The 24,277-nt window shown below is 37.2% G+C and overlaps 1 protein-coding gene across 1 annotated transcript in view; it reads right to left on the reverse strand.

The window, feature by feature from the left end:
- Window positions 1-2,213: 2,213 nt before the first annotated feature.
- Window positions 2,214-24,277, reverse strand: part of LOC306886019 (ALK tyrosine kinase receptor-like) — a gene marked incomplete at both ends in the record, with an annotated part of 458,617 nt that continues 436,553 nt past the window's right edge. Inside the window, 12 exons of the mRNA XM_079442870.1 lie at window positions 2,214-3,176; window positions 3,567-3,657; window positions 4,089-4,223; window positions 4,396-4,497; window positions 12,454-12,546; window positions 15,730-15,827; window positions 16,271-16,400; window positions 16,498-16,562; window positions 16,754-16,844; window positions 17,062-17,248; window positions 18,357-18,470; window positions 22,363-22,518. Coding sequence (XP_079298996.1) covers window positions 2,214-3,176; window positions 3,567-3,657; window positions 4,089-4,223; window positions 4,396-4,497; window positions 12,454-12,546; window positions 15,730-15,827; window positions 16,271-16,400; window positions 16,498-16,562; window positions 16,754-16,844; window positions 17,062-17,248; window positions 18,357-18,470; window positions 22,363-22,518 — 2,225 coding nt within the window. The remainder of the gene's footprint in view (window positions 3,177-3,566; window positions 3,658-4,088; window positions 4,224-4,395; window positions 4,498-12,453; window positions 12,547-15,729; window positions 15,828-16,270; window positions 16,401-16,497; window positions 16,563-16,753; window positions 16,845-17,061; window positions 17,249-18,356; window positions 18,471-22,362; window positions 22,519-24,277) is intronic.

Here is a 24,277-nt window from a genome sequence, read left to right on the forward strand (position 1 = left end):
CAGAGATTAACAGATACATTATACAATAAGGTTTTACAACATTTTTACAAGTGTGGTCACTTTGTCATTGCGATAAGCAAAAGAAAAAGAAAGAAAGAAAATAAATCATAATTAATCCCATTTTTTTAATCTTCATGCAATAACATTCAGATTTATGAATCTTCCATAAACCGTTTCGGATATCTTCAAACCTCAGCTGTGAACCGAACAAGTAATTTTTGAAAAAAGTCAACAAATATTTATCTCTCTCAAAAATGTAGCATTTTACATTTAAATATGCCATTTATGGTACACAGTGTCATCAATGCTAACAAAGTGTCTATGACATTGCAAATTATGATATCATGAAGTCAAGAGGGATATAAATGAATAAAATGTTTATATTTCAGTTAATATTCTGTGATGATATTAATATAGAACTGTCTGTGAAGGTTAAAAATAAAGATACAATTATTATTAAAAATAAAATAATAAAATTAAAGATAAAACAAGTTATTTTTCACAATGAGACCACTATTTAACAAAAAATAGTGTAAAAATTGCCACAAGATATTCCTTTGTAAAACCCTCACTATCAAAGACACTACAGCAGTTCTTTCTGATAGTATAAAAAGACCATCCAACATTTGCTTTTAAAATAGCAGCTTGATAGAACTGAACAGTAAGCAATATGACTAAATCAATGAATGTTTGGACATTAAAGTGACAAATTATAATTATGTAAAAAATTAATTTTCCTCAGTACATTTAAAAAAAAAAAGTCCTTCAATTCACGAAACATGAATCAACAATTAATGATATTCTGCGTAAACAGGTGTAAGGCTCTTATGTACACAGATATTTATTTTTTCAATGCTAATGTCAAATCGAAAACTAATGGAATGATGTATATTCAAATAAACTGCTTAAATATATTCTTACACAGCCAATGCTAAAGTTTCATACAACACAAAGCCCTTTCACACGACTCGTAAACATTCCCTAATGCATTGAACTCTGCAAGTCTACAGTCTACAGCGTTATACTGGTCTTGTGTTGTGCGCAAGACAGACTTTTTACTGATGCTGAGTGTTAAAACAATTTTAAAGCCACTTTCTGCTGGCATTTCAAAATGCAGTTCATGGTTACCGAACAATTTGCAAGATGTGGGTGGTTTAGGCGGACTAGATACATCAAGAACAACAAAAAGCCAAAGGCTGTTCCAAGCTAAGAAGAACATCATTTGATATTTTGGTATGCTGATGCTCCAACCAAACTTTATAATTTACTTAACCAACAAATCTCCATTAGCTTAGCAGCTTTACCAGAAATGCCATGCTGGTTAATAACCTTCACCAACTAAGATGTGCTGGTGAACCTCTTGGCTATGCTGGCTTTGCTGATCCAAAAAGCACCAAACCTGGAAATGCATACTTGCTTAAGATCTCAACAAGGATATTGTGGCATTCAGAGGGGAAAAAAAGCTTGAACTTTAACCAGTTTTTGTAATATATCAAAGCAACTGACAGGGCTTAAATGAATAAATGTTTCAATGCTATTTTCACTGCTTAAATCCCTAACACAAGTCATGTGAAAGAGCCTTCATTCAATAGTCACTGACCAGTTTGCTACATGTTTCAGTTCCTACACCATAGCAACGGGTTATCTGATCACCAAAAGCCATCAACACTCATCAGTTTCACACATACGAGCCATTAGAGATTTCTGTTATTCATTTTGTTTGATGATAGATGAAAACAGCTGCGTTTAAAAGCCAACCAAGTCCAATAATGAACAAATGATACATAATGAATGGGGGCAGTTTGCTTTCTGAAGCACACCCATTAATAATTTACATGACCTCCAAATAATAAATTAACAAATGAATAAATAAACTAGCAGGCAAGCAAACATCAACAAACCCGTTATTTTTTTTATCTCCCCCATTATGGAAAAATATCACTGATATAATATAGTCTTTTTTACAGAATTAGTCCTTGTGAGGGCTTAATCAGTTTATTTTTGTCTCTCAATTGTGGCTTTCAGAGACTCAACAGTCTTGTTACTTTATCCAAATGACAATCATTCTCTTTCAGTGAAATCGCAGAACCTTTCCAGTCCCAGTCTCATGGCTGAAAAGCACAAAGATAAAGCACAAAGGGGCTTGGCAAAGGTGGACGTAAATGGACAGCACAGTGTTTTGCAAAGTGGGCACTGATAGAGAACATGCACGGTTACAGCACAGTGGCATTGTGCCCTTCCATTTTTGGGAGTCTGGAGTCCTGCACTGTACCCATGGTGACCAAAAGCGGGCGACTGTCCTCAGAGCCGCTGGCCCGAGCTAAAGAGATGGGCCTCTGCTGACCAGGATGAGGTGGGGGAGGCTGGGGCCCCGGCATGAGCTCCATGGGCAGGCCCTGCTCCTGGTAGCCATACCCGATGTTCCCACATGGGAAGCGCCGTAGTCTGTAGAGTGGAACCGGTGCTAGGCTGGCCGAATCCAGAAGTAAAGGGGTCGGGGCAGGTGGGGGAGGAGGGGGCAAAAGCGGTCGACACAGGCCTTGTTGTTGTTGCTGCTGTTGCTGCTGCTGTTGGCGCTGGAGCTGTTGTTGGTACTGCTGCTGTTTGTGCTGTTGCTGTAGGCCCAGAGCTTCAGCTACTGTCACAGTGCGGCCTGCTTGTTCCTGCCCTTCACCTGGGATCCGTTGGCCGCTTGTCTGCCTTTGTGCCTGGCCCTGCTGTCTCTTCTGCTGCTGCTGTAGAAACCAAGAGCCATAGGTGGGGTTCCACATATTGGTGGGCTTCCCGTTACGGCTCTCCTTCTCCGACAGATGGGCCTGCATGAAGCCCAAATTCACATGCCCGCCATCCTGGGCAGTCAAGGGAGTTGCAGAGGATGTTTTGGCAGCTGGTACGGGGGCAGTGACTACCGGGGGTTGGTGGTGGTGATGGGGGTGAGGCTGAGATTGGGGAGCAGGTGGGAGTTTGCTCTCTGAGGAGTGGCTGGCGATGATAACGGCCTCCGCATCTCTCTTAGGCTGATCGGAGTGTGAGGCAGATGAAGCCTCCTCTGTCCCCTGAGGGGTTACAAGCAAGGAGGGGGTCGATGGGTCATCGGGACGCATGGGTACCTTCTCCTCTTCCTCAGGGATGGGGCCGTACTCGACAGGCAAAGGCACATTCACCACATCTGGATCCTAGGGAAATTGGAATGTCTGTTATTTATCCGAGAAGTCAAACTTCCCAGTGCAAAAAATTGCTGGTGAAAGAGATTGAGATTTAAATTATTTAAGTTAGGAAAACAAAATAAAATAATAATAAATCCTAACATAATAATAAATTAGATAAAAAAAATAAATATAGTGTTGTACCTTGTTTGAAATACAATAAAAAAAAAAATATTCAATTAAATTAACAATAAATTAAGAATATTAAATTGTGGTATTAAATTGCGATGTGCTCGACTGTATTCTGCATACTTTGGCAAATTCCCTATGCACAGTATAATGCATATTGCAATACTGAAATTCAAAAATGCAAACCTACTGTTGCACAGCATGACGAGACAAGGTTTTAAGATGTAGTACCTGCAGACAATAGTCAATCCTCTCCAGAATAGTTGAGAAGTTTGGTCTGTCTTCTGGTTGATGCTGCCAACTCTGTGTCATTATTCGGTACCTATTTTACAAACAAAATATTTGTTTTAATTTCCTTTTCAATTCTATCTTCATTAGATATCATTGTATCACTGCCTCAGTTGAATGAGCATAGGTTTTATCAATTTGAGATTTTTTTCAGTTTTGTTTCAATGAGCAGCTCTGCAAGATTGTCCCCAGGTTAGATTATGAACTTAATTAAATCAAAACTCCAGAAGTTTGAATATTATCATTGTTTGATGAGTTTACTTTCAGAGATAGAAATCATACAGCAGAGGAAAGATTAATGAGGACTGAAAAATTAAGAATCAAAATTCATATTCATTTGACAATGACAGATTGTTGACTTTTAAGAACACTGTTTACTGCTGGCCAACATTTAATACAATCAGTTTCTGTTACATGGAGTGTTGCGCAAATATCTTGCATATTTGAATGTAAGAGTCCACTCACACTGGCCCAGGGCAGTTCTTAGGTGGGTCCATCCGGCCTCCATTGGTAACAAACTCCAACACCTCTTGGTTACTGCGGCTGGGGTATGGCATATAGCCCAGTGAGAAGATCTCCCACAGCAGAACACCAAATGACCTGAAAAACATGTCGAAAAGAGAGAAAGTGAAGAGTAGAGTAGAGAGATGAAAGCATAGTAATTATGGAAAGAATAGTATTAGCGTGTGAAAAACAGTGGGGTTTCAATAGCATATGACAGAACTTGAAGCAAATTAATCTTTTAAATATGCAATTATATTACAGCGCTCACCATGTATCTGTTTTTGAGGTAAAGATTCCCTCCATAAAGGCCTCAGGAGGCATCCATTTGACTGGCAGCATAGCACGGCCTCCTTTCCTGTAATAGCTAGCTCTGTGGAAAAACACATGCCCAGACAAAAGAAGAGACATTGTTATGAATGCCCACAGTAGAGAGCAGCAGAGTGGAGTGACTTATTAACTCCAGTCACAGATCAGAGAGTGAAAACACACTGGAAAATGAAAGGAGCAAAAATTATATAAAGACGGAAATGAGAAACTCTGTCCATGTGTGACTTATGTAAGAATGGAAAGATGGCCATTTTTCGTCGGTGATTCATATCAATGTTCTCTTAAGCCTCGACTTGATCCTTAGTAACTAAATTGGTCACTAAATGAAAACCGTGATTAATTGGTTGCCTGTGGCTTAGCTTTGTGTTAAAAGAAGAAAAAGTATTATAAAATAACTACTCATTTAAAATGGTAGTCTATTCCTTTTTCCCCGCCAGGTTAGAATTAAAGAGACAAGTTTACTTAAATGGTTTATGGAAAATTACTGACCTGGTTCATTTGAGATGTATTACTTACTTTGCATGTTTTACTGATGATATAAAAATGCAGATGTTCTAGACAAGTAAAGTAAAATAACTAAATGTTGAATCTACACCCAGTCACTAGATCTGCCTGTCTTGGGTCCTAACTGGCAATCCCTTTTAGAGAGGTAAATTAGGGATAGGGTAGATGTGTGTTAGGGTAAATGAAAAGTGACTGATCTAGTTCACTGGAGATGCCTTATAAAAGGAAATTCAGGGAGCCTATTACCACCATAGACAGCAAAAAAAGAAAAAGAAAAAAGATGGACAGCTCGTCTCCACTTCCTCTCAGTATGGCCACTGTCATCATTTGAAAATGACGTCATTTGGAGCCTGAGTCTGCGCAGTAGTGGTCATGAGGTGGAGCCGTGAGAGAGACCATAGTGCACTATATGTCAAAATTTGATTGATGAGGGGCGTCATAAAAATAAATAAAATAGAGCTGACCAACTTACCGTGATCTATATAAATAAATAAATCTTTACAAATCTTGTAACAAAAGCTAGCTTTTAAACTGTGATGTTACAAGTTAGAAAAGAAAAGGGAAAAAGAACAGCGCATCTAGCCTCGATCTAAAAATAAATAAATAAATAAATAAATGTATATCAGAGACGATTGTTAAAACAACAACATCCAGCAGTAGTCAAAATCTACGTTGTAGTCTATCATTACAATTTAAAAATAAAAAGAACAGAGCATCTCGCAGCAGATCCGTGCACACTCCGCGCTGTCAAAACTAAGAATGGTAACATCCGGTCCCAGTCAAACCACACCTGCAACCTCCCCTATACCGGAGGTGAGACCAACGCAAAGATTTAAATGTTAAAAGAATAAAAAAAAAGTAATGTTTTAACATTAGAACGAAAGTTATTTTTTATAAATCTTTAGCATTTCTTAATTAATGAAACCATTCAGCATTCATCCTAATGCTTTTCACTTTAAAATTAGGTTAGCCTAGTTTTTTCCTTTTAAACACGCAGTTCTAATCCATAGGAAAAATGTTGTTTGTTTTGTTTTATAGCATAATTTTGTAGCATAATTCCTTTATTTACTCTTTGACTTTTGTCAAGCTTAAGACATCTGCCGTGCTATATAACCCAGACTTTTTTTCACTTTAAAAATTAGGTTACGCAAGTTTTTTTTTTTTTTTCTAAACATACACCTCTAAAAATTTTTTTTATTTTAGTTATTCGCACTTAATTCCTTTTATTTACTCTTTGATTTTTGTCAAATTTAAGACTTTTAGCACGCTATGTCAGTTAAAACGTATACACACATATGTGTGTACAAACTGGAATGAAAGCAAATGTTTTGGCGGGGTCTTTGGATTTTCAGCCGTAATTAGACGCCTAAACTTTTTACAACATTGCACGAAATGTAAATATTTCGTCTGACGCAGTGCAACGAAATGAGAATGACGCAGCGTGTCTGGACGTATGATTACTGACGTGAACATATCAGATCAAGAGGGCTGTTGTAAAACATCTAAAGTTTCTGGGGGGTTGCGAATCATTTGCAATCTAATGAGTTTTTGAAGGGGGCTGGCATTGTAAACTTTGTTAGAATGTTAGGTAAAAAGTTAATTGATCAAAACAGATCATCTTTCTAAGATGTTCAGCGATCAAAGGACATCCATGTTAACCATTTTATGACACACCTGCGTATGTGAACTCTGTCAAAGGCAGGAGTTCACTAACTGGTCAAAGGATGTATGACCTATTGAACCTTTTTTATAACACGTCTGATGAAGTTAAAAGTTAGGTAAAGTTGAGAATTGAGTATTTATAATGAATTTATAATCTACACGAATGCTTCAAACTGATGTTCAGGATGAGATGAGACCGATAAAGAAATCGATAACAACAAACTTAAATAAATAGAGGGCCCCCAAAGATGATTGTTTTAATAAGATGGTCTATGCTGGTGGAAAATCTTGTTTAATTTAGTTCATTTTACCTAGTTTTGTTATTTATTTTTTCACTTATATATTTTTCAATCCTCAACACAAACATAAACATACACTGCAAATGCACACACACACACGCACACACACATGCACAAAAATAAACAAACACTCAAACAAACAGCCCTACCGTTAAATATTTACACTTTTATGATGTGTCATACAAACCTTTTACAGATAAAAACATAAAAAAGTGTGAAAGAATCACACTGGGTATGTCTACAAGATGATGAAAAGCAGAATGATTAAACAATGATATAACTTTCATTTTATCATAAGTTTTTAGATCTTTCAAACCTAAAATTAGAGATAGATAGAGCAGGCAAATGATCCTCTTATTAACGCAAGACACTTACAGATATTTTTCTTTGTGAATTTGACCTATATTAGACTGAAAATCAGTTGTCATAAGGTTGTTTGCAACAAAAGTAATTCTTAAACAAGGTGCCACAAATGTCTCACAGAATCTTTACAACAGATTAGACTTTCTTTCTTACTTTAAAATTGTATTATTAACCGTGTGTTTAAATGCAGCATGTTTATTTTTCACAGTATAATGTTTTATTTATTAAAATAAAAACAACTGGTTTATTTTACTAAGATTTGATCAAATAACTGAAGAAACAGCAGGGCAGAGGATTCGAGCGGCCGGAGAGAGGATTCGCCAGTCCTCTTCACTCAACCTGATCAGCGTCCCTCTGCGGCTGTGAGTGACATGATCTCGTTCGGTGGGAGTGACGACAAACTGTATGACAGCCTTTCTCTGGCGGCTTCGGACGCGGAGGAGTTATCTGTCTCTGTGGCTGACCCCGCCCTTTTGCTGCCGTCCTCTATACGCAGCACCAGACCCAGAACGGATGAGGAGCCCATTCCACCAGAGGCATTGCCTCCTCCTGGGCATGGTCCAGCGGGGTGTCCATTTCGGAAATTTGTGAGGCAGCCGGCTGGTCCTCTCCTTCCACATTTGTAAGGTTTTACAACCTGGACGTCCCTGCCTTACTGCTTAGTTCGCCACCTCCGGCTAGCATTGTTCAAGTCCCTCCTTCAGTTGGACGGTCCACATTATCTTGACACCAGGTATCAACTATACGGGACGACACCCAGGTCACGGATGACCCTGATGGCTCAGCCTGTGCTTGGTGTACTTTATTAACTCCCCTGAGTCTTACTCCCACGTGAGTCATAGTTATGAGTCGTTCCTCGTCATAGCACGGCGTGATTGTACTGGTTCCCATACAAGCATCTTACAGACGCAGTACGAGTGGAATATCTCAGGGAACGTACTCGGTTACTATTGTAACCTCGGTTCCCTGAAATATGGGAACGAGTACTGTGTTCCTGGCCGTGCTATGAGTTGCACGCCTCAGTCGCTTTATTAGAAGAAATCTGAGATGCGGTGGTGAAGCGGCCACTTATATAACCAGAGGCCCCGTCCATTCTGGCAGGCTATGGTGGGCTGCATAGCCATAGGCTCGCTCGGTGCCGCCGCCGAGAAAATTGGTTCGATTTTATAGCACTGCACAAACCAATGGACGTGCAATTTCACTGCGTGATTGGAAAGGCTTCAGTCGAAGAGGAAAACAATTGTTTTTCCCATACAAGCGTCTTACAGACACAGTATTCGTTCCCATATCTTAGGGAACCGAGGTTACGATAGTAACAGAGTATGATTTTTTTGGGGGGGGTAACATAACTTTAAGGGTTTCGTTGCAACTTGTATCTGAATGTCTTATCTGAAGACATATTCTTCACATTTCTCATAGTGTGATCACTGTGAATCTAAAACCATTTTCCTCATCCAGAGCTGATGTTATCAAGATCTAGTTCCAATATCTGACCCTCTGCTGACAACAGGGAAAAAGAAATAAAGTGAGAGATAAAGAAAAAAAAAGACAAATAGGTATTGTTTTTTTGCCATCAGCTATCCTGAGGTTGCTAAAGCAATATTCTTGGGTGTGTATTATGCTGAGCATTTATTACAAAAAACCAAAAAACAAAACAAAGATATACTAGTCACTCCTAAAGAAAAGCATTTGCACTTTTTGTCAAAATTTTGATGATGATTGTTTTATCGAGCTCTGGTTCTACTGTATATAAACTAGCTTGTGGCTTGCTGGGGTTGTGGTAGCGAGGCCTGTTCTACCTCCCTCAGGAAAACACGCCTCACATACCAACCTTACACTCATGTTTCCACCAATCTCAGTCATGCGAACGGATCTCACAAGCCAGGACTCAAGGGAAACCAACAATGGAAACCTTTGAAGTATGAAATCAAGAATATCACAGAAAGCCTTTGTATCGCTACTGACTACATGGTCCCTGGTGGGATGGTTTGCTGCCACAGGCGAGGAGATGGAGAAAAAAAAAAAAAGTCATGAGGCAGGGGAAGCAAAGTTTTGGATGGTGAAGTTCATAAACTCAATTTAAAAGAGAGAAAAAAATCTAAATATCTTCACTATGTTCGTATTTTGAATGTCAGTTAAAAAAGAGCTATGTGTATTGCCGTATCTGTCTAATTCTAAAGAGCAATTGACTGGACAAAAATCTGTGCAGTGCAACATGAGTTATCAATATTCCCAGCCCGATCTCACGGCAATCCCTACATATTTTACGAGTTGCCAATTCGTATGAATTTGTACGAATGACCTACACCTAGCCCCACCCCTAAACCTACCTGTCACTGGGGTTTAGATAAATCGTACGAGTGAGGTTGTAAGAATTAGCCACCTCCTAAAATATATACGAATTGGTCATGAGATAGTGTTGATATTCCACTAAAAGTCAATTTCGACATTTATGAGTACACAAAACTCTCTAATTTTATATCATGTTGCCTTTCACAAAACCTTATAATTAGTCTGATTTAGGATCAAGGTGTTTCATGAAGTTTACAGGATGCTCCTGTTTAAAAACAACATAACAGGACAGACTTCAACACTTAGGGATTTTAATATTCAACATAAGTACACTCCATTTAATTTAAAGTGCTCAAAACTCTCATAGTCCCTCTCACAAAACAATGAATTATGCATAAAAACAGGAACACTGCTCACGACAAACATTTGGACTCCAACAGTAACTGTCTTAAAATATATTGTTAAATGTGGTGAATTTTAAAGCTAACACTTTAACAGTTTGCTGTCAACACGTTAAAACCAAGACTCTCCAAGACACTGCATCTCTAAATTCATCCTCTTTAAAGCCCCATGCTAAAAAAAAGATTAACAAAAAAATTGTCGACTTCACTAATTGGTTGTTTTGAGACTAGTTGAACATCCTGCCCTATCCCTAGAGATAATGAAAAGCTGCCAAAAAATTGAAGTAACCTCTAAGAGTTAACTATGTCCATTAAAATTGACCACATCTCAGCATCCTCAATTCACGCAATGAAATGAAATATTCACGCAAACCTCCACTGTAATTATTCCCATCCCCAATCGCATTTTCATCACAGCTCTGAACTCCTGTCCTGTCTGCAGAGCTCAGCGGGAAAATGCAAGAAAAATCTACATTAGCAATTAGAGTGCACTTTTATGGCAACTCAAGTAAAACAAGGCTCCATCTTTTCCCTTTAGATTTTCTTTGGCTAATAATACCCTTCTTTCAGCAGCTAAGCAAGCCATTTTCAGACACACATTCCAGTAGCAGCTGGGAGGCAGTCAAGCTCACAAATCCTTTCACTTCGTGACACTGGTGCTGCCATCTCACCTGATGAATAACGTCAAAGGACGATTCATACTAGTGCCAAATTGTGTGATTGATTGATTGGGGCTAAGGCAAGGTACGATTTTGTTGCTGTTAACCTAATTTTTTTTTTTTTTTTTGTAGCATTACGGAAAAAAGCAGCTGTGATATTTTGATAATAGCTCACTCAGTGCTATTATCACTCCCTCAGTCACCTTCCACCGAGGAAAAACAAAATGTCAATAGTTTTGAGTGACACTTCACACATGATACATGCATCAGTTTCATGTAATTGGCTATCAGTTCAATTTAATTCAGAGCAATATGCCTACTGCTAGATGCACACTGCACACTATATAGGGTGCATATATGGGTATAAAATGAGATAAAATGGGACAGTTATGCTTGAATATGATTTTAACTTATCTTTGAGGGACCAGCAACAAATTTACAACACCCAGGAAAACCAATGGTGGGGAAAATTATAGTTTTAAAAAGATTTACCTCAGATTTATAAGTTCACTTAATTTTTGTAAATGTTACATATATTCCATGATGTGAAATGTACCAGAAAATTACAAAGTGATTTCAAATAATTTGTCTAAATACATAGTCAATTTATATTGCGCAGGCTCCTGTCTGGCTCGTTTAAGAGGAAAAATGAAAGGAGTACCACTTTACCCTTATTCTGGGCTTTGATCAGAAGAGGGCTTTCAGTGTTCCTCTCATTATTGTTACAATAATTCACATTTTGCACAATTCAGCAAGTGCTGTCTAGTTATCACAGAAATAAATCCAGTTATTTTCCATTTCATGAATTCAGAACATTTAGATACTACACTAAATGCACCGCTGTTCAAAAGTTTGGGATCAGTAAAATCCATTTTCTGATGATTATTTATTATTAAGATTATTTTTATTTTTATTTTTTAAGAATTCTCGTCTCTGATTCTCATCAAGGATGCATTTATTTGATCAAAAACTGAAAAAACAGTACTATCATAAAATATTATTACAATTAATGTAACGGTTTTCTATTTTAAAATATTTTAAAACATAATTTATTAATGTGGGTAAAAGCAATTGCTCCAGTCATCTGTGTCACATGATCCTTCAGAAATCCTTCTAATGCAGTATGCTGATGTATTATCAATGCTGGAAGCAGTTTAGCTGATGAATAATAAGTAAAAGAAAACAGCATTTATAAAAAAAAAAAAAAAAAAAGAAATATTTTTCTCTAACTTTATCCAATACATTTAGCCTTGATGAGCATATGATAGAGAAAAACAAACAAACAAAAAACATTAAAACCTTTCTGATCCTAAACTTCTGAATGACAGTGTATGTACTGTATACTGTATACATACTATAAGAGTGGTTTGGTAGTATGTTATATCTAACATAGCCATGCTTTATTCCTGAGCTAAATCTCAGTATAAATAACAAGGAAATAAAAATCTACCCTTCGAATTAGCTGAGCACTTACTAAATAAGTTTGCTTGGCTCTTGCCTTAAAATGAGAAATATGTTGATAATAAAAGCTCGCAAATGGGTTTTCAGGATGAGATATGCTTTCATCTTTTCTCAACTGAAATACTGTGGAGGAAAAGCACAGTCTTTCATATTTTATAGCCTATTGAATATAAACATGGGTGCAAAATAGAACTGTCATATTTTTTTTTTCTGCCATCTCTAATTCTTGCTGACTGGTGCTTGCATGTTTAATATATTATTTTATCTTATTTATTTGTTTATAATTTTTGTATTACAGCCAGGAGGACTTTAAGGTGAATTATGAGATCATGATGCGATGCTGAAGTATGTAGCATACCTGTAGATGTCTCTGGCCATGCCAAAATCCCCAATCTTGGCCACCCTCCCTGGACCTTTGCAGGTCAGAAGACAATTCCTGGCAGCAATATCCCTGTTAAGAATAAAAAGTGAGCAGACAGGCAAATTTATCTCAGATATTTGACTGTTTTTAAATAAAAAAAATGACAAAAAATATCCAGTATCGCATATAGTCACAGTTCTTTGTCTTGTATTGTTGTACTGTATTGTTTCTCCTGTAATATTTATTGTTGATTCTCCCGTGGATTTTCATCATTGTTTTTGTGAAATATGTTATTAAAGAAAGCTGCATTTAGATCACTCTCTCCTTGTTACCCAACACTTATTTTATGCTGAGATATATTTTCAGTAACTTGAGCTTTGCCAGCTTAAAATTTTTAGCATTGTTCAGCAGCAATGTTGTGATGTGAAATTGTTTCCAGTCTTGTTAATGTAAATAACCTTTTTTCAAATGCAGGTAGAGTAGAGTGGGGGGAAACGCCCCCTTTAAGGATAGTGTCTTTTTTTTTTTTTTTTTTTTCAGTGAAACAAAACTTAAATGTGTTCAGGAAAGTTATCATAGTTTTAGTGACAATGGCATAAATTATAAACCAAGTATGAAAAATGTCCAGAGTTTTCATGTTATTAGATTTAAAAAAAAAAAATTACATTTGCGGCATATTGTGTTTTACCATTTTACCGTTTTATTGGACAAAACGCCCCCATGGGTGGGGTAAAATGCCCCCCAGTCTGACAAAGCAATTTGCTTTAAACATATACAGCAAAATCAGAGTACAGGCCGTTTTAGTTTAAAAAATATATATATAATCAATAATTATGAATTACAAAATTATAATAGTCTATTTGACAAAACAAAAAAATTATAATAAAAAAAAAGTTAGCTGATAACTGGCTAGTAATTTTTAAATATAAAGTCTAAATATTTTTATTCAACCAACCAGTTAGAATTAATTTGATGGAAAAACAAAGGATTTGATGTTGAGAACAGAATAAGCCTGAGGGCGTTTTACCCCACACTCTATGTTTGAGAAAAAAAATATATCTTCTGAAAATATAATTATATTTTTATAAAATTACACATACTCACAATCTACAGGCCCAACTGTTCTCATATCATATAGAACTGTGATGTTCTACAAAACAAGCTTTAAAACACTTTTTTTCTTACTGCTGAAGATTAGATCTTTTACTTTGAAATCCGTTTTCTCTCCGTTTCATCACCAGTGTAAGCTTCACGGTGAAAACTTCTACATCACTCTTAGTCCATAGTTACAATAAAAATGTATCTTGATTTTATCTTTTGGTTATTTTGGGAAAAACAGTAGGGGGGGCGTTTCCCCCCCACTCTACCCTTTTTTAAATTGGCTAACTAACTAACTTTAATAATTATATTCATAAATGTCCAATTATGCCTATTGTCTAATTACTGGTGTCCACTTTAGGAGTTATTCACACCATTGTGAGATGCTGTCCACACATATTTAAAGCATGGCAAATGAATGACACCCCATCTACACTGCTAGCGATCCACCGGAGATAGAATGTTCCAATTATAAACAATGAACCTGACAACTCTGCAGGTGTTTGAAACCACAGTCAAGCACGAACTTTGTCTTTATCATAGATTGCTGTACATTCTATTTCCAGTGACATATAGATAGGCTCTTATCAAACTTATGGGGGCAGTCATGCCCTAATGGTAAGAGAGTCGGACTTGTAACCTGAAGGTTGCGGGTTCGAGTCTCATGTCCGGTAGGGATTGTAGGTTGGGGGAGTGAATGTCCATCGCTCTCTCTACCCTCAATACCACGACTGAGGTGAGACCCTTGAGCAAGGCACCGAACCCCCAACTGCTCCCCGGGCGCCACAGCATTGGCTGCCCACTGCTCCGGTGTGTTCACAGTGTGTGTGTGTTCACCTGTCATTACACCCAATCAAATGTCTTAGAAAAATAACACTGCTAAGAAGACAAAGGATCATAAACTTTCCCTCTGTAAGTTCAATTCCTCATCGACTCACTCACCTCCTGAGAGTGTGACACCCTCACACTTTAAAAGATCACTATATGTTCTGAATGGATTCTGAAGTCTAGGAGAAGTTGGTGAAGATGATGCTGAGCTATAAGTCTTCAAAGGACCCCTAAGTTTTATCAAACAAATGCAGCTTTTCCATTCATCAAAAACCTTCTGCATCGAAACCTGTTCCCTCTCATCGACAAAACTTCAGCAACTCTCTTAAGGACTCTCTTTTAAACAGGCGAGATGTGCAGGTATCAAACTTTGTCTCATTAATTGAGACACTAAATATCATCTACCCCATTTTTACAAAGGTGTGTTTGAATTAAGAAACTGATGTTTCCTTCAGGCGGTTGATCTGCTGAATATTAAATACTGCTATAACTTCATTATTTACTAAGCTTCAGGTTTAATCCTCTTCCTATGTAATACTCTTTCTCTCTCTCTCTCTCGTGTGTCTGTGTGCCTAGTATCCCCTACATTATGGGGACCAAATGACCATTTATTCGTCCCTACAAGTTTATAAATCATGCAAAATGAAGTTTTTTTTTGAAAATCTAAAAATGCAGAATGTTTTTTGTGAGGGGTAGGTTTAAGGGTAGGGTTAGGCTAAGGCAATAGAAAATACTTTTTTTCCCTTTTGGTCTAATTTTGCTACAGTGTTGTGGCCAGAAAGGCTACAAAGTTGTGTGTAGTTACAAGAACCGGTATAGTTAAGAAGTCTTGATCTTCCTTTTGAAGGTCATGTCATGAAACTCATGTTTTCAATTACTTGTACTATTTGAAGGCATTTGGTGTTTGGTTGACAGCAATGGATTATGCTTTTTATGCCAAAAAAAAAATCCCCAGAAAGGGCAAAACGATCAATCCCTCTGGGTTTTGACCAAAAAGAAACTGAACATAAAGGCCCAGATACATTTTAACTTAGCTGTGTGAGGAACTTCAGTAGGAAACCGCAGATGGGTAAGTGTCTCAGCGTCCCTGTTCTATACCTGGATTGATGACCGGACTGCTCATGTAGCATAAATTAGCTCTAAGTGGACTCATTTTTCATGCCATTTTAGATGACAGTGTCAAAAGGAAATATAACTCCCATTGCAGGTGAGGAGGAAGCAGAACTCCTGAACGGAGTCATGAGCACTGGATTTGTGCTGACTTCAGAGAAAAAAAAGCAGATCATCCATCTGTTGTTAAATGGATCTGTAATATGTGAAGGTGTGTTGGGTTGTCGGTAATTATACCTGTGGATGAACTGGTTCTCTTCTAAGTACTGGCAGCCGCGGGCGATGTCTCTGGCAATGTTGAGAAGATCTACCATGGTTAGACTTGAAGGATGCTCCTGGAAAACATTGCAGAAAGTCAGAATGCTGGGTATTCCATTGTGAAAAAGTAGTACACTATAGCAAAGTTTGGAAAATAATATTTATTCATATATTATGATAATATACTTAGAAGAATATATGTAAGTACAAACAGAATGTGATGTTTTTAGATACATAAATGCACGTTTTTTTTGCATTTAAATACCTGCATTTGCATTTATTATAGTTTTTATATTTATATACATACATCAAAATGAAGTAGTTGAACTTAAATCCTACTTTAGAGTGCTTTTTGATCCACTTAGTACATATGTAATTTTATAATTAATTCTATAGTCTTTGAAAGACTAATAATCCCACTGCTATTGAAACTTGTTATGCATTCGTATTGCATAAACAATGTTTATGCAATACAAGACACTGTGCACACTCTTTGACTTGTGTGTGTGTGTGTTCTTACTAGTCTTGGTCTAGTTTCCCTCAGGAAGCTCTTGAGATCTCCTCCGGCCATCAATTCCAGCAGAATGAAGCGAGGCAGAGCTTGCAGACTCACCCCGATACACCGCACAATGTTTTGGTGACTAAACTTGCTGTCAGAGGAATAGAAAGAGAAATGTGGTATTTTTGCTATACGCCCTCATAAATTAGCCCTTTTAGAATGATGTTTCTTGTGTTTTTCACTGTTACCTGATTATGAGAGCTTCCATGAGAAAGTCTAGTTCATCCTGCTCAGAGCACACCTCAGGAAGGGTCTAATAAAAGAAGAATTTAATAATCACATCTATGCTATATCTATAGCAGTAATATTTCAGAATACTACAGAGCATAGAGACACAAAAGACATAAATCGTATTCATTGTTACAATAATAAATCATGACATTGAACCCCAGTATGCAAGATCAAGCAGCATAACATACTTTTTTTAATATTTGCAGATCTCACCTTTACAGCCACCTGCATTGGACTGGGCTCCCCTGGAATCCCAACGGCTAGTCCTTCATAGACTTCTCCAAATGCACCATGACCCAATCCTCTACAAACAAAACACACATTAAAGAGTATTGTTACTTAATTTGTCAACACTATCATTCCAAATATTTCACATACTACATTTAGGAAGTTTCAGACTTCACTTAATAGAAGATTAATTTTCATCAACTGTATGAAGACCCTTCACAGTCAAACAACATGCTAGCACATAACACTTCTTCAACCCAACTGAACTGTAAGGAATTATTGATGCTCCCAACCTGGCGAGGGAGATGTTACGCCGTGGCACCTCCTTCAGATCGTTGATGGAGGCGGTCTTCCCACCAAAGCAGTAGTTGGGATTGTAGTCGGTCATGATGGTAGAGGCTCTCAGTTTGCTCAGCTTACAGTCGGGACTCTGTAGCTCAAGCTGGATAGACTGGAGCTCGGTGTGTTTGCGTCTGTACACTGGATGACAATCAGCACAGCATGACATTTTTTTTTCCAGTTTGCTACGTAACTGTTAGCATTATGGGATTGTTGCCACTGTCAATGTTACATTCTGATTCAATCTGGAAATGAAATATCAAACTGTTGTACAATAACCAGCATTATAATGTTATTTTTGAGGCCCTTCTGGACAAACAAAATTTGACTCAAATTCAATTTGTCTTATCAGGTTTATTATTAAATCAGATTTAATAATTAAAAGCTATTTTCTCTGTACTGAATTTGAATCATTTTAGTAAACTATAACAACCTTAGTGGTGACATTTTGTTGCAAATTTGTGGATAACTACATGAGAAAACAGTTTTCACAAACAGGCATGTAAGTCCAAGTTTGGTGGGCTTGACTGACGCAGTAAACACATTAGTGCAGCGTGTGGAAGTGATTTATTCATAAAGTGGTAATCGACAAGGCTTGTCAGAGCTCGGTTAACAGCCCATTTATCACACATCTACTCTATTTATCACTCAGAGACTTCTACGCCAGTGTAGATGGACAGATGATGTGTTCGGTGCCATGACACTGTGTGTGTGTGTGTGTGTGTGTGTGTGTCAAACATGAGACATGCATCCTCATTTTGAATTTTGAAACCTTGTGTGCAGTTGAATGATTATACTGTTTCTTTAAAAGTGCATTCAATGGGTTTTCCTCCAAACAAACAAAACAAAAAAAAAATATATATATATATAAAGACCAGACAGCCCCAAAACGTATTTTGCAAACATAAATAATTTGGTAATGAAATAAAGTAAATTTCACATTTCCTACAGTGGCATCGATATCACTTTGGCATGAAGCTACATCCATACCAATAGGTGTCAGTATACTGTCCAAGACCATAGTCATATTGGCCAGTGAAACATAACACATGCAACATATTACAATATTATTTTCTGTGATCTTTCTGCAAGTGCAGGTTTATTCGCTCTGTTTCTAATACCCCAAAAATTAACAAAAAGCTTCCCCAAATGGCAGTATTATGTATTATGTTCCAGTATTATGTTTTGGTTAACCTCTGAGACTCCATGAAACTATGCTCATAAAAAGGATTTGACATGGTCTACTTACTTATCATAACACCGGAAACGGCCAACAGCAAGGCGGCGATGAGCGCGGAGGTCCCCACAGACAAACCCAGTGCCAGATGAGACAAAGATGGCTGGGCGGGCAACATAGACACTTCTACACAAACACACAGCAACAAATATAGACTTCACATGAGTCAGGCAGAACTCAATAGAGCTTTTCACATTTAAAATGTTGGTTACACTTTATTTTGATAGTCCACTTTAGACATTATACTAACTATAAGTAACTTTGTAACTACATGTCAACTACATGTCAACTATTTCTCATTGATTTGCAACTACATATCTACTAACTCTCAGTATGGTAGGTTTAGGGTTAGTAGAATAAGTTGACATACTTGCAAAGTTTCTCATAGTCAGTATGTTGTGGACCCATCAAAATAAAGTGTTTGAATATATTAATCAGACAGTCTACTAATACTCCAATCAATGACTGCAAGGTGACATGTAGTTGCAAAGTTACTTACTGTTAGTAGAATGCCTAAAGTGGACTATTGAAATAAAGTGTTACCAAAATGTTAACTCAGGACCATTAAAATAAAATAATAATAATAATGTCAGGCATCAGATACACTGAAACCAAAGGAACAGATCTCGGCCTGTATTCACAAAACATTTTATCTTACCACGAAGAATTCTCCTAAATTGCAGTAAAAGTTTTTTTTTTTTTTTTTTTTTTTTTTTTTTTTTAGCAAAGAGATTTCTCTTAAAACCTATTCACAAAGCTGCTGAGACAAACTTTTACTAAGGAATAGACAGGAGTCTTAAGCTAAGGGTAAGGGTGGGGTTGACCTCGTTGCTAAGGATGATGTCAGCATGCTTACTAACTATGCACACAGTGTTTGGATGATAGGGGCGGGGTCTCTGTCAGAGTTTTTTTATTTTTTTATTTTGATTTATCATGTAAACGTTGTAAAGTGTGATATAATGTTGCCACATTCGAATAAAGATTTAAATTTAAAAATGTTAATTGCCACATGCAAATAAAGTTTAAAATGCAGGCTAAGTGTTACTAATTAAGCAAGTTCAACTAATTATCAGACTCTTACATGTCTGCTTCTCATAAACAATTAGCAGATATGCATATAAACAGCCTTTTAATTAACAGAGTAGAATAATCATGTCTGATAGTAAGACATTCAAATGTACAAGAAAACCAAACTGGATGCAAGAAGACTTGTTACTTCTTGCCCAACTGGTTAATGAAAAATTGGAAAATTTGGAGTTGGGATAACCTCCAAGACCAAAGGTGAGTCCTTTTTGAAATCTCATTATCATCAAATGCTTCTAAAATGTTACCGTTCTGGGGCAGATTGCCGGCAACAGCCTTTTTCGGATAGTTTGTGGTTTGGTCTTAGTGACTTAGGAGTCCTCTTGACTACTTATAATGTTTCACAGATTTAGGAGCTAGTTTTAGCACTAAAACGCTTTGTGAAATACTCTAAGAGCAAAAATTTAGGAGTTCTAAATTTAGGACTGACAAACCCATTATTTTTAAGATGTTCTCCTACATCGGCAAGTTATGAGATACTTTTAGCCTTAAGATATTTTCTGAATACAGGGCCCTAGATTTTAACCAAGGTGCCCTTTGAAGATGAACAAAAACTTTTCCCTTAAAATCTTCTTTACTCTAAAAAACTCTACTCTAAAACTATGCTTGATGAACCAGGACTGGCACTTGTGCCTCATCAAAAAAAAAAAAAAAAAAAATACAGTGCCCTCCAAAAGTATTGGAACAGTAAAGACAAAATTGCTCTGTTGGCTGTGGAGTCAAGACATTTACAAATATGATTAAAAGATAAATATGAGACAAAACTACAGAATGTCACATTTTATTATTAGCCGTTTCAACACATATATGTTTTACCAAATAAAAAGAACAGAACTTTTAGAGTTCATCCCACTCATTGATGTGAGCATAAGTATTGGGACAGTTGAACATAAGGCAGATATAAAAGATTAAAATCTATTATTTAGTTGCAGATCCCTTGCACACAATCACAGCAGTGAGTCTGTGACCCATAGACATCACCAGACTCTTGGTCTCATCCTTTGAAATACTTTTCCCAGACTTTAATGCAGCCAATTCCAATTGTTGCTTGTTTTGGGGAGTTTCTGCCTTTACTCTCCTCTCCAGCTGGTGAAATTCATGTTCAATCGGATTTAAATCTGGAGATTGACTTGGGCAATCTAAGACTTTCCATTTCTTGGCCCTTATAAATTCCTTGACTGAACTGGCAGAGTGTTTTGGGTCATTGTCCTGATGCAATATGAAGCACTTCCCAATGAATCTGGTGGCATTTTCTTGAATATTGGTAGGCAAGATGGTTTTGTACCCTTCCAGATTCATTCTGCTACTGTCATCATACATTAAGTCATCAGTAAAGTTGAGAGGGCCTGTTCCAGAGGCAGCCATGCATGCCCATGCCATGACACCACCTCCACCATGCTTTACAGATGAGGCTGTATGCTTGGGATCATTGCAGTTCTCTTTTTGTTCTCCACATTTTTGCTTTTGCATCACTTAGATAAAGGTTCATCTTTGTCTCATCGGTCCATAAACACAATTTCAAAGTCTTCTGGCTCATCTTTGTGCTTTTTTTGCAAACTCTACTCTTGCCTTTCTATTTTTGGTGCTGGTCAGAGGTTTGCATCTTGCTGTGTAGCATCTGTAATTCTGTGTCAAAGTCTCCTGAGGAGAGTAGATTGTCAGAGCATCACCCCAGCTTTCTGGAAGTTGTTGGTGATTTTACAGACACGTCTTTTAGGATTAATTTTCACAGCTTTTATAATTTGTCTGTCATCAACTACTGTTGTTTTCTCAGCCGATCAGGTCGTTGTTGGTTGCTGGTGTCACTGGTGGTTTTCAAACTCTTGATTTCTCCATGCCCTTTGTTTTTGCTAGAGCTCTAATTGACTTCCTCTTTTCTTTTAGCATCCAAATTGCTTGCTTTTCTCTCAAAGTCAGCTCCCTCTTCTTCATCCTGGTTTGTGTGTGTCATCATCGAATGCAAGATTCAGAATGCCGAAGTAATGGATATAACTGATACGACACATTCCCTGCTTTTAATATCTGAAGAATTAATGCAACAGGACACAGCTGATCACTTAAAAAGACTTCTGAGGCAACTGTCCAATACTTATGCTCACATCAGATAGGGGGATGAAACTCTAAAAGTGCTGAACGTCTTAGCTGGTAAAACATCTGTGTGTTGAAACGGCTAATAATAAAATGTGACATCATGTAGTTTTGTCTCATATTCATCTTTGAATCATATTTGTAAATGTCTTGACTCCACAGCCAACAGAGCAATTTTGTCTTTACTGTTCCAATACTTTTGGAGGGCACTGTATATCTTGGAAGTGATGAGCATTTCAATATGTCCTGCCTCAACTTCCTATTAGAAACACAGTATAGAAAACCATGCTTGATTAATTGGGGTCTTTAACCTGGGATTAAGAAGTTTTTAACCTATTGAGCAGAAAGTTGAAAAGCTTTCTGAAAATTCTTTTGAGAAAAGTGTTTACACTTTGGGAGCTTTTTTTAGAGCTTCGAAGTGTTGATATTAGCATATAATTAGCATGAACCCATGGGCACTAACTCACTTATTAACTAAACACTTATGAAGTTGAAAACTGCGCTGGAGAACAGAGGGAATTTCAATCGATTTGCATACATACATAGATGTGTAAAACATTCTGAATTAGTGGAACAGTAGCTATAAGAGATGTGCAACAGTGGAGAGTGTTTTTATCTCTCTCCCTCTCTTTTTCTTTTTTTTTTGACGAACAGAGCTACAGTTTACAGTTATGACCTCTGCTAGAGGGACTGTAAATGATAGAGAATTGAACTTGGCTTTACAGAGGTAAGTGCCGCTCTTGAGAAAGAACTTTGTCATTGTGAGAACACTCTTCCCAGACATTCATTTTACCATTTTATGAGACGGCCGTTCATCTAATGGTGGTGAAGTGTGTTATGAACTAACCGGTAGAGTTGATGCAGGACACTCCGTCTGGGGCCAGCGAGAGCTCTTCATCACAGTAGCACACCGTGCCCTCAGAGGTCTCGTGGCAATCTCCTGACTCACAGTGACTGCAGTTCTGCACTGGGTTGATAATAACTTCACCGTCACCTTCCATGCCTGGAAATGACATTACCATACTTATGGGATGGTGAAGCACAGTAGGAAAGCTTGAGGCTTATAATCAGAAGATTGTTGGCTTGATCACAACAGGGGTAAGTTTGTGCCCTTAAGCAAGGCACCATAATCCAGGTGTTTCCAGGGGGATTGTCACTATAATATGGATCCTGTACTTTTCTGTTTGGAACTCACTGATCTAAGCTTATGAAACACGTTTAACCATCTAAAAAAAATTGAGGGGAATACGCTTAGATCAGTGAGGCATACGATCAATCGCATCCAAAAAGAAATATAAAACATGTCCTAATTTAAAGAAAACAAGTGTAACAAGAATAATGTTTGTATGCCAGTCATGTTTAACCACGAACACCACAACTGTAAAATAAAAACAAAACAAAAAAACTAGTGTTTCCTGTGAAAAGAAATTCCTATCCAGGTCAAAATTACCAGAAAACAAAATGAGGGTTAAGGGTGCCATATCAGTCAGAGCCAAAGTCTCACTGTGAATGTGTTTTTATTTCTGGGGCCACAGCTTCTGAATCATGCCACTGATGTGTAGAATTTCTTATTTGTTCACCAGTGAATGCTCTGGGGAAGTAGTTTATTGTTCTGAGATTTTTACAGCATAATTTCATAGTACACAGTTTATTTTCACAGTACACCAAACTGTTTTATCTTCCTCATAATGTGACTTCCTCAAGAAGTAGAATTGCCCTATTATTACACAAGACTGAAGCAAAAAAAAAATTACTTTTGTATTAAGTCTTCGGCTAAGAAGAAAACTTCTTAATGATCCAATCCTATTTCCAATGTAGGAGATGCTTTTCATCACTCGCAGTCCTGGAAGCAGGAGAACCTTGCTCTAAGGCACAATGGTGCCAGAGAGGGAATGTAATATGATTCGAGTCACCTTCAACTTTAGGTACAAACTTCAACTAACTGTAGAGATACAGTATGCCACTAATAGCCCACTATCATCCAGCCATCTGTTTTCCAAGATGCTTGTTACTGGCACCTTAATATTTCACTGCAAATTAATTTGTATGTCCCCATTAAACTTTTCACAAAAATGTGAAATTGGTTCTTGAAATGAATTTAAGCCCTTAATTCGAATGATAAAGAGGTGCTGGCCCCAGTTGTCCTGACTGCATCCTAATTTGTGTACTTCTAGTGCGCTTTAAAAGTACTTTATGTACCTCATTAGTACTGGAAAAATGTAACTCTGAGTACATAGGTAGACAGTATGCACGTATTGAAATGTCACCACATTTAAGTATGAATGTTAGCAGCAAGTTAAATGTATTGCCTTTAAATTCATTAATAGTTAACTGTTTATATCTTTAAAAACTGCAATAGCTATACTGTAACTTTGGGCAAAAATCTTTGAGATTCTTTTCAATCGAAAAAGTCAATTTAAACCCTCTTTTTTAGGGATTGTGCACAGTGTCAGACATATACTTTGAAAATGAAACAAATAGTATCCTATACCATCGGCCCCTTTTGGCTTATCATTATTAATGCACTATGAGTTGATACACAACTTGATTATCTTAAACTTGGATATAGTGTGGATTATATAGAATGGACAGTATGCATACCTGGATTCACCAGAAACTCAAGTGTACCATTTTGTACTTGTATACAGTGTACTTATGTATACAATTCACATACTTATGTTCTGTGACATTCTGTAGCGTAAATAGTATGCTCACATTTAAAGGTCCAATAAAAAAGTGGAATGTTACAAATTTCATGCATC

Source organism: Barbus barbus (genome assembly GCF_936440315.1).
Source record: "Barbus barbus genome assembly, chromosome: 20".
Classification (NCBI taxonomy): domain Eukaryota; kingdom Metazoa; phylum Chordata; class Actinopteri; order Cypriniformes; family Cyprinidae; genus Barbus; species Barbus barbus.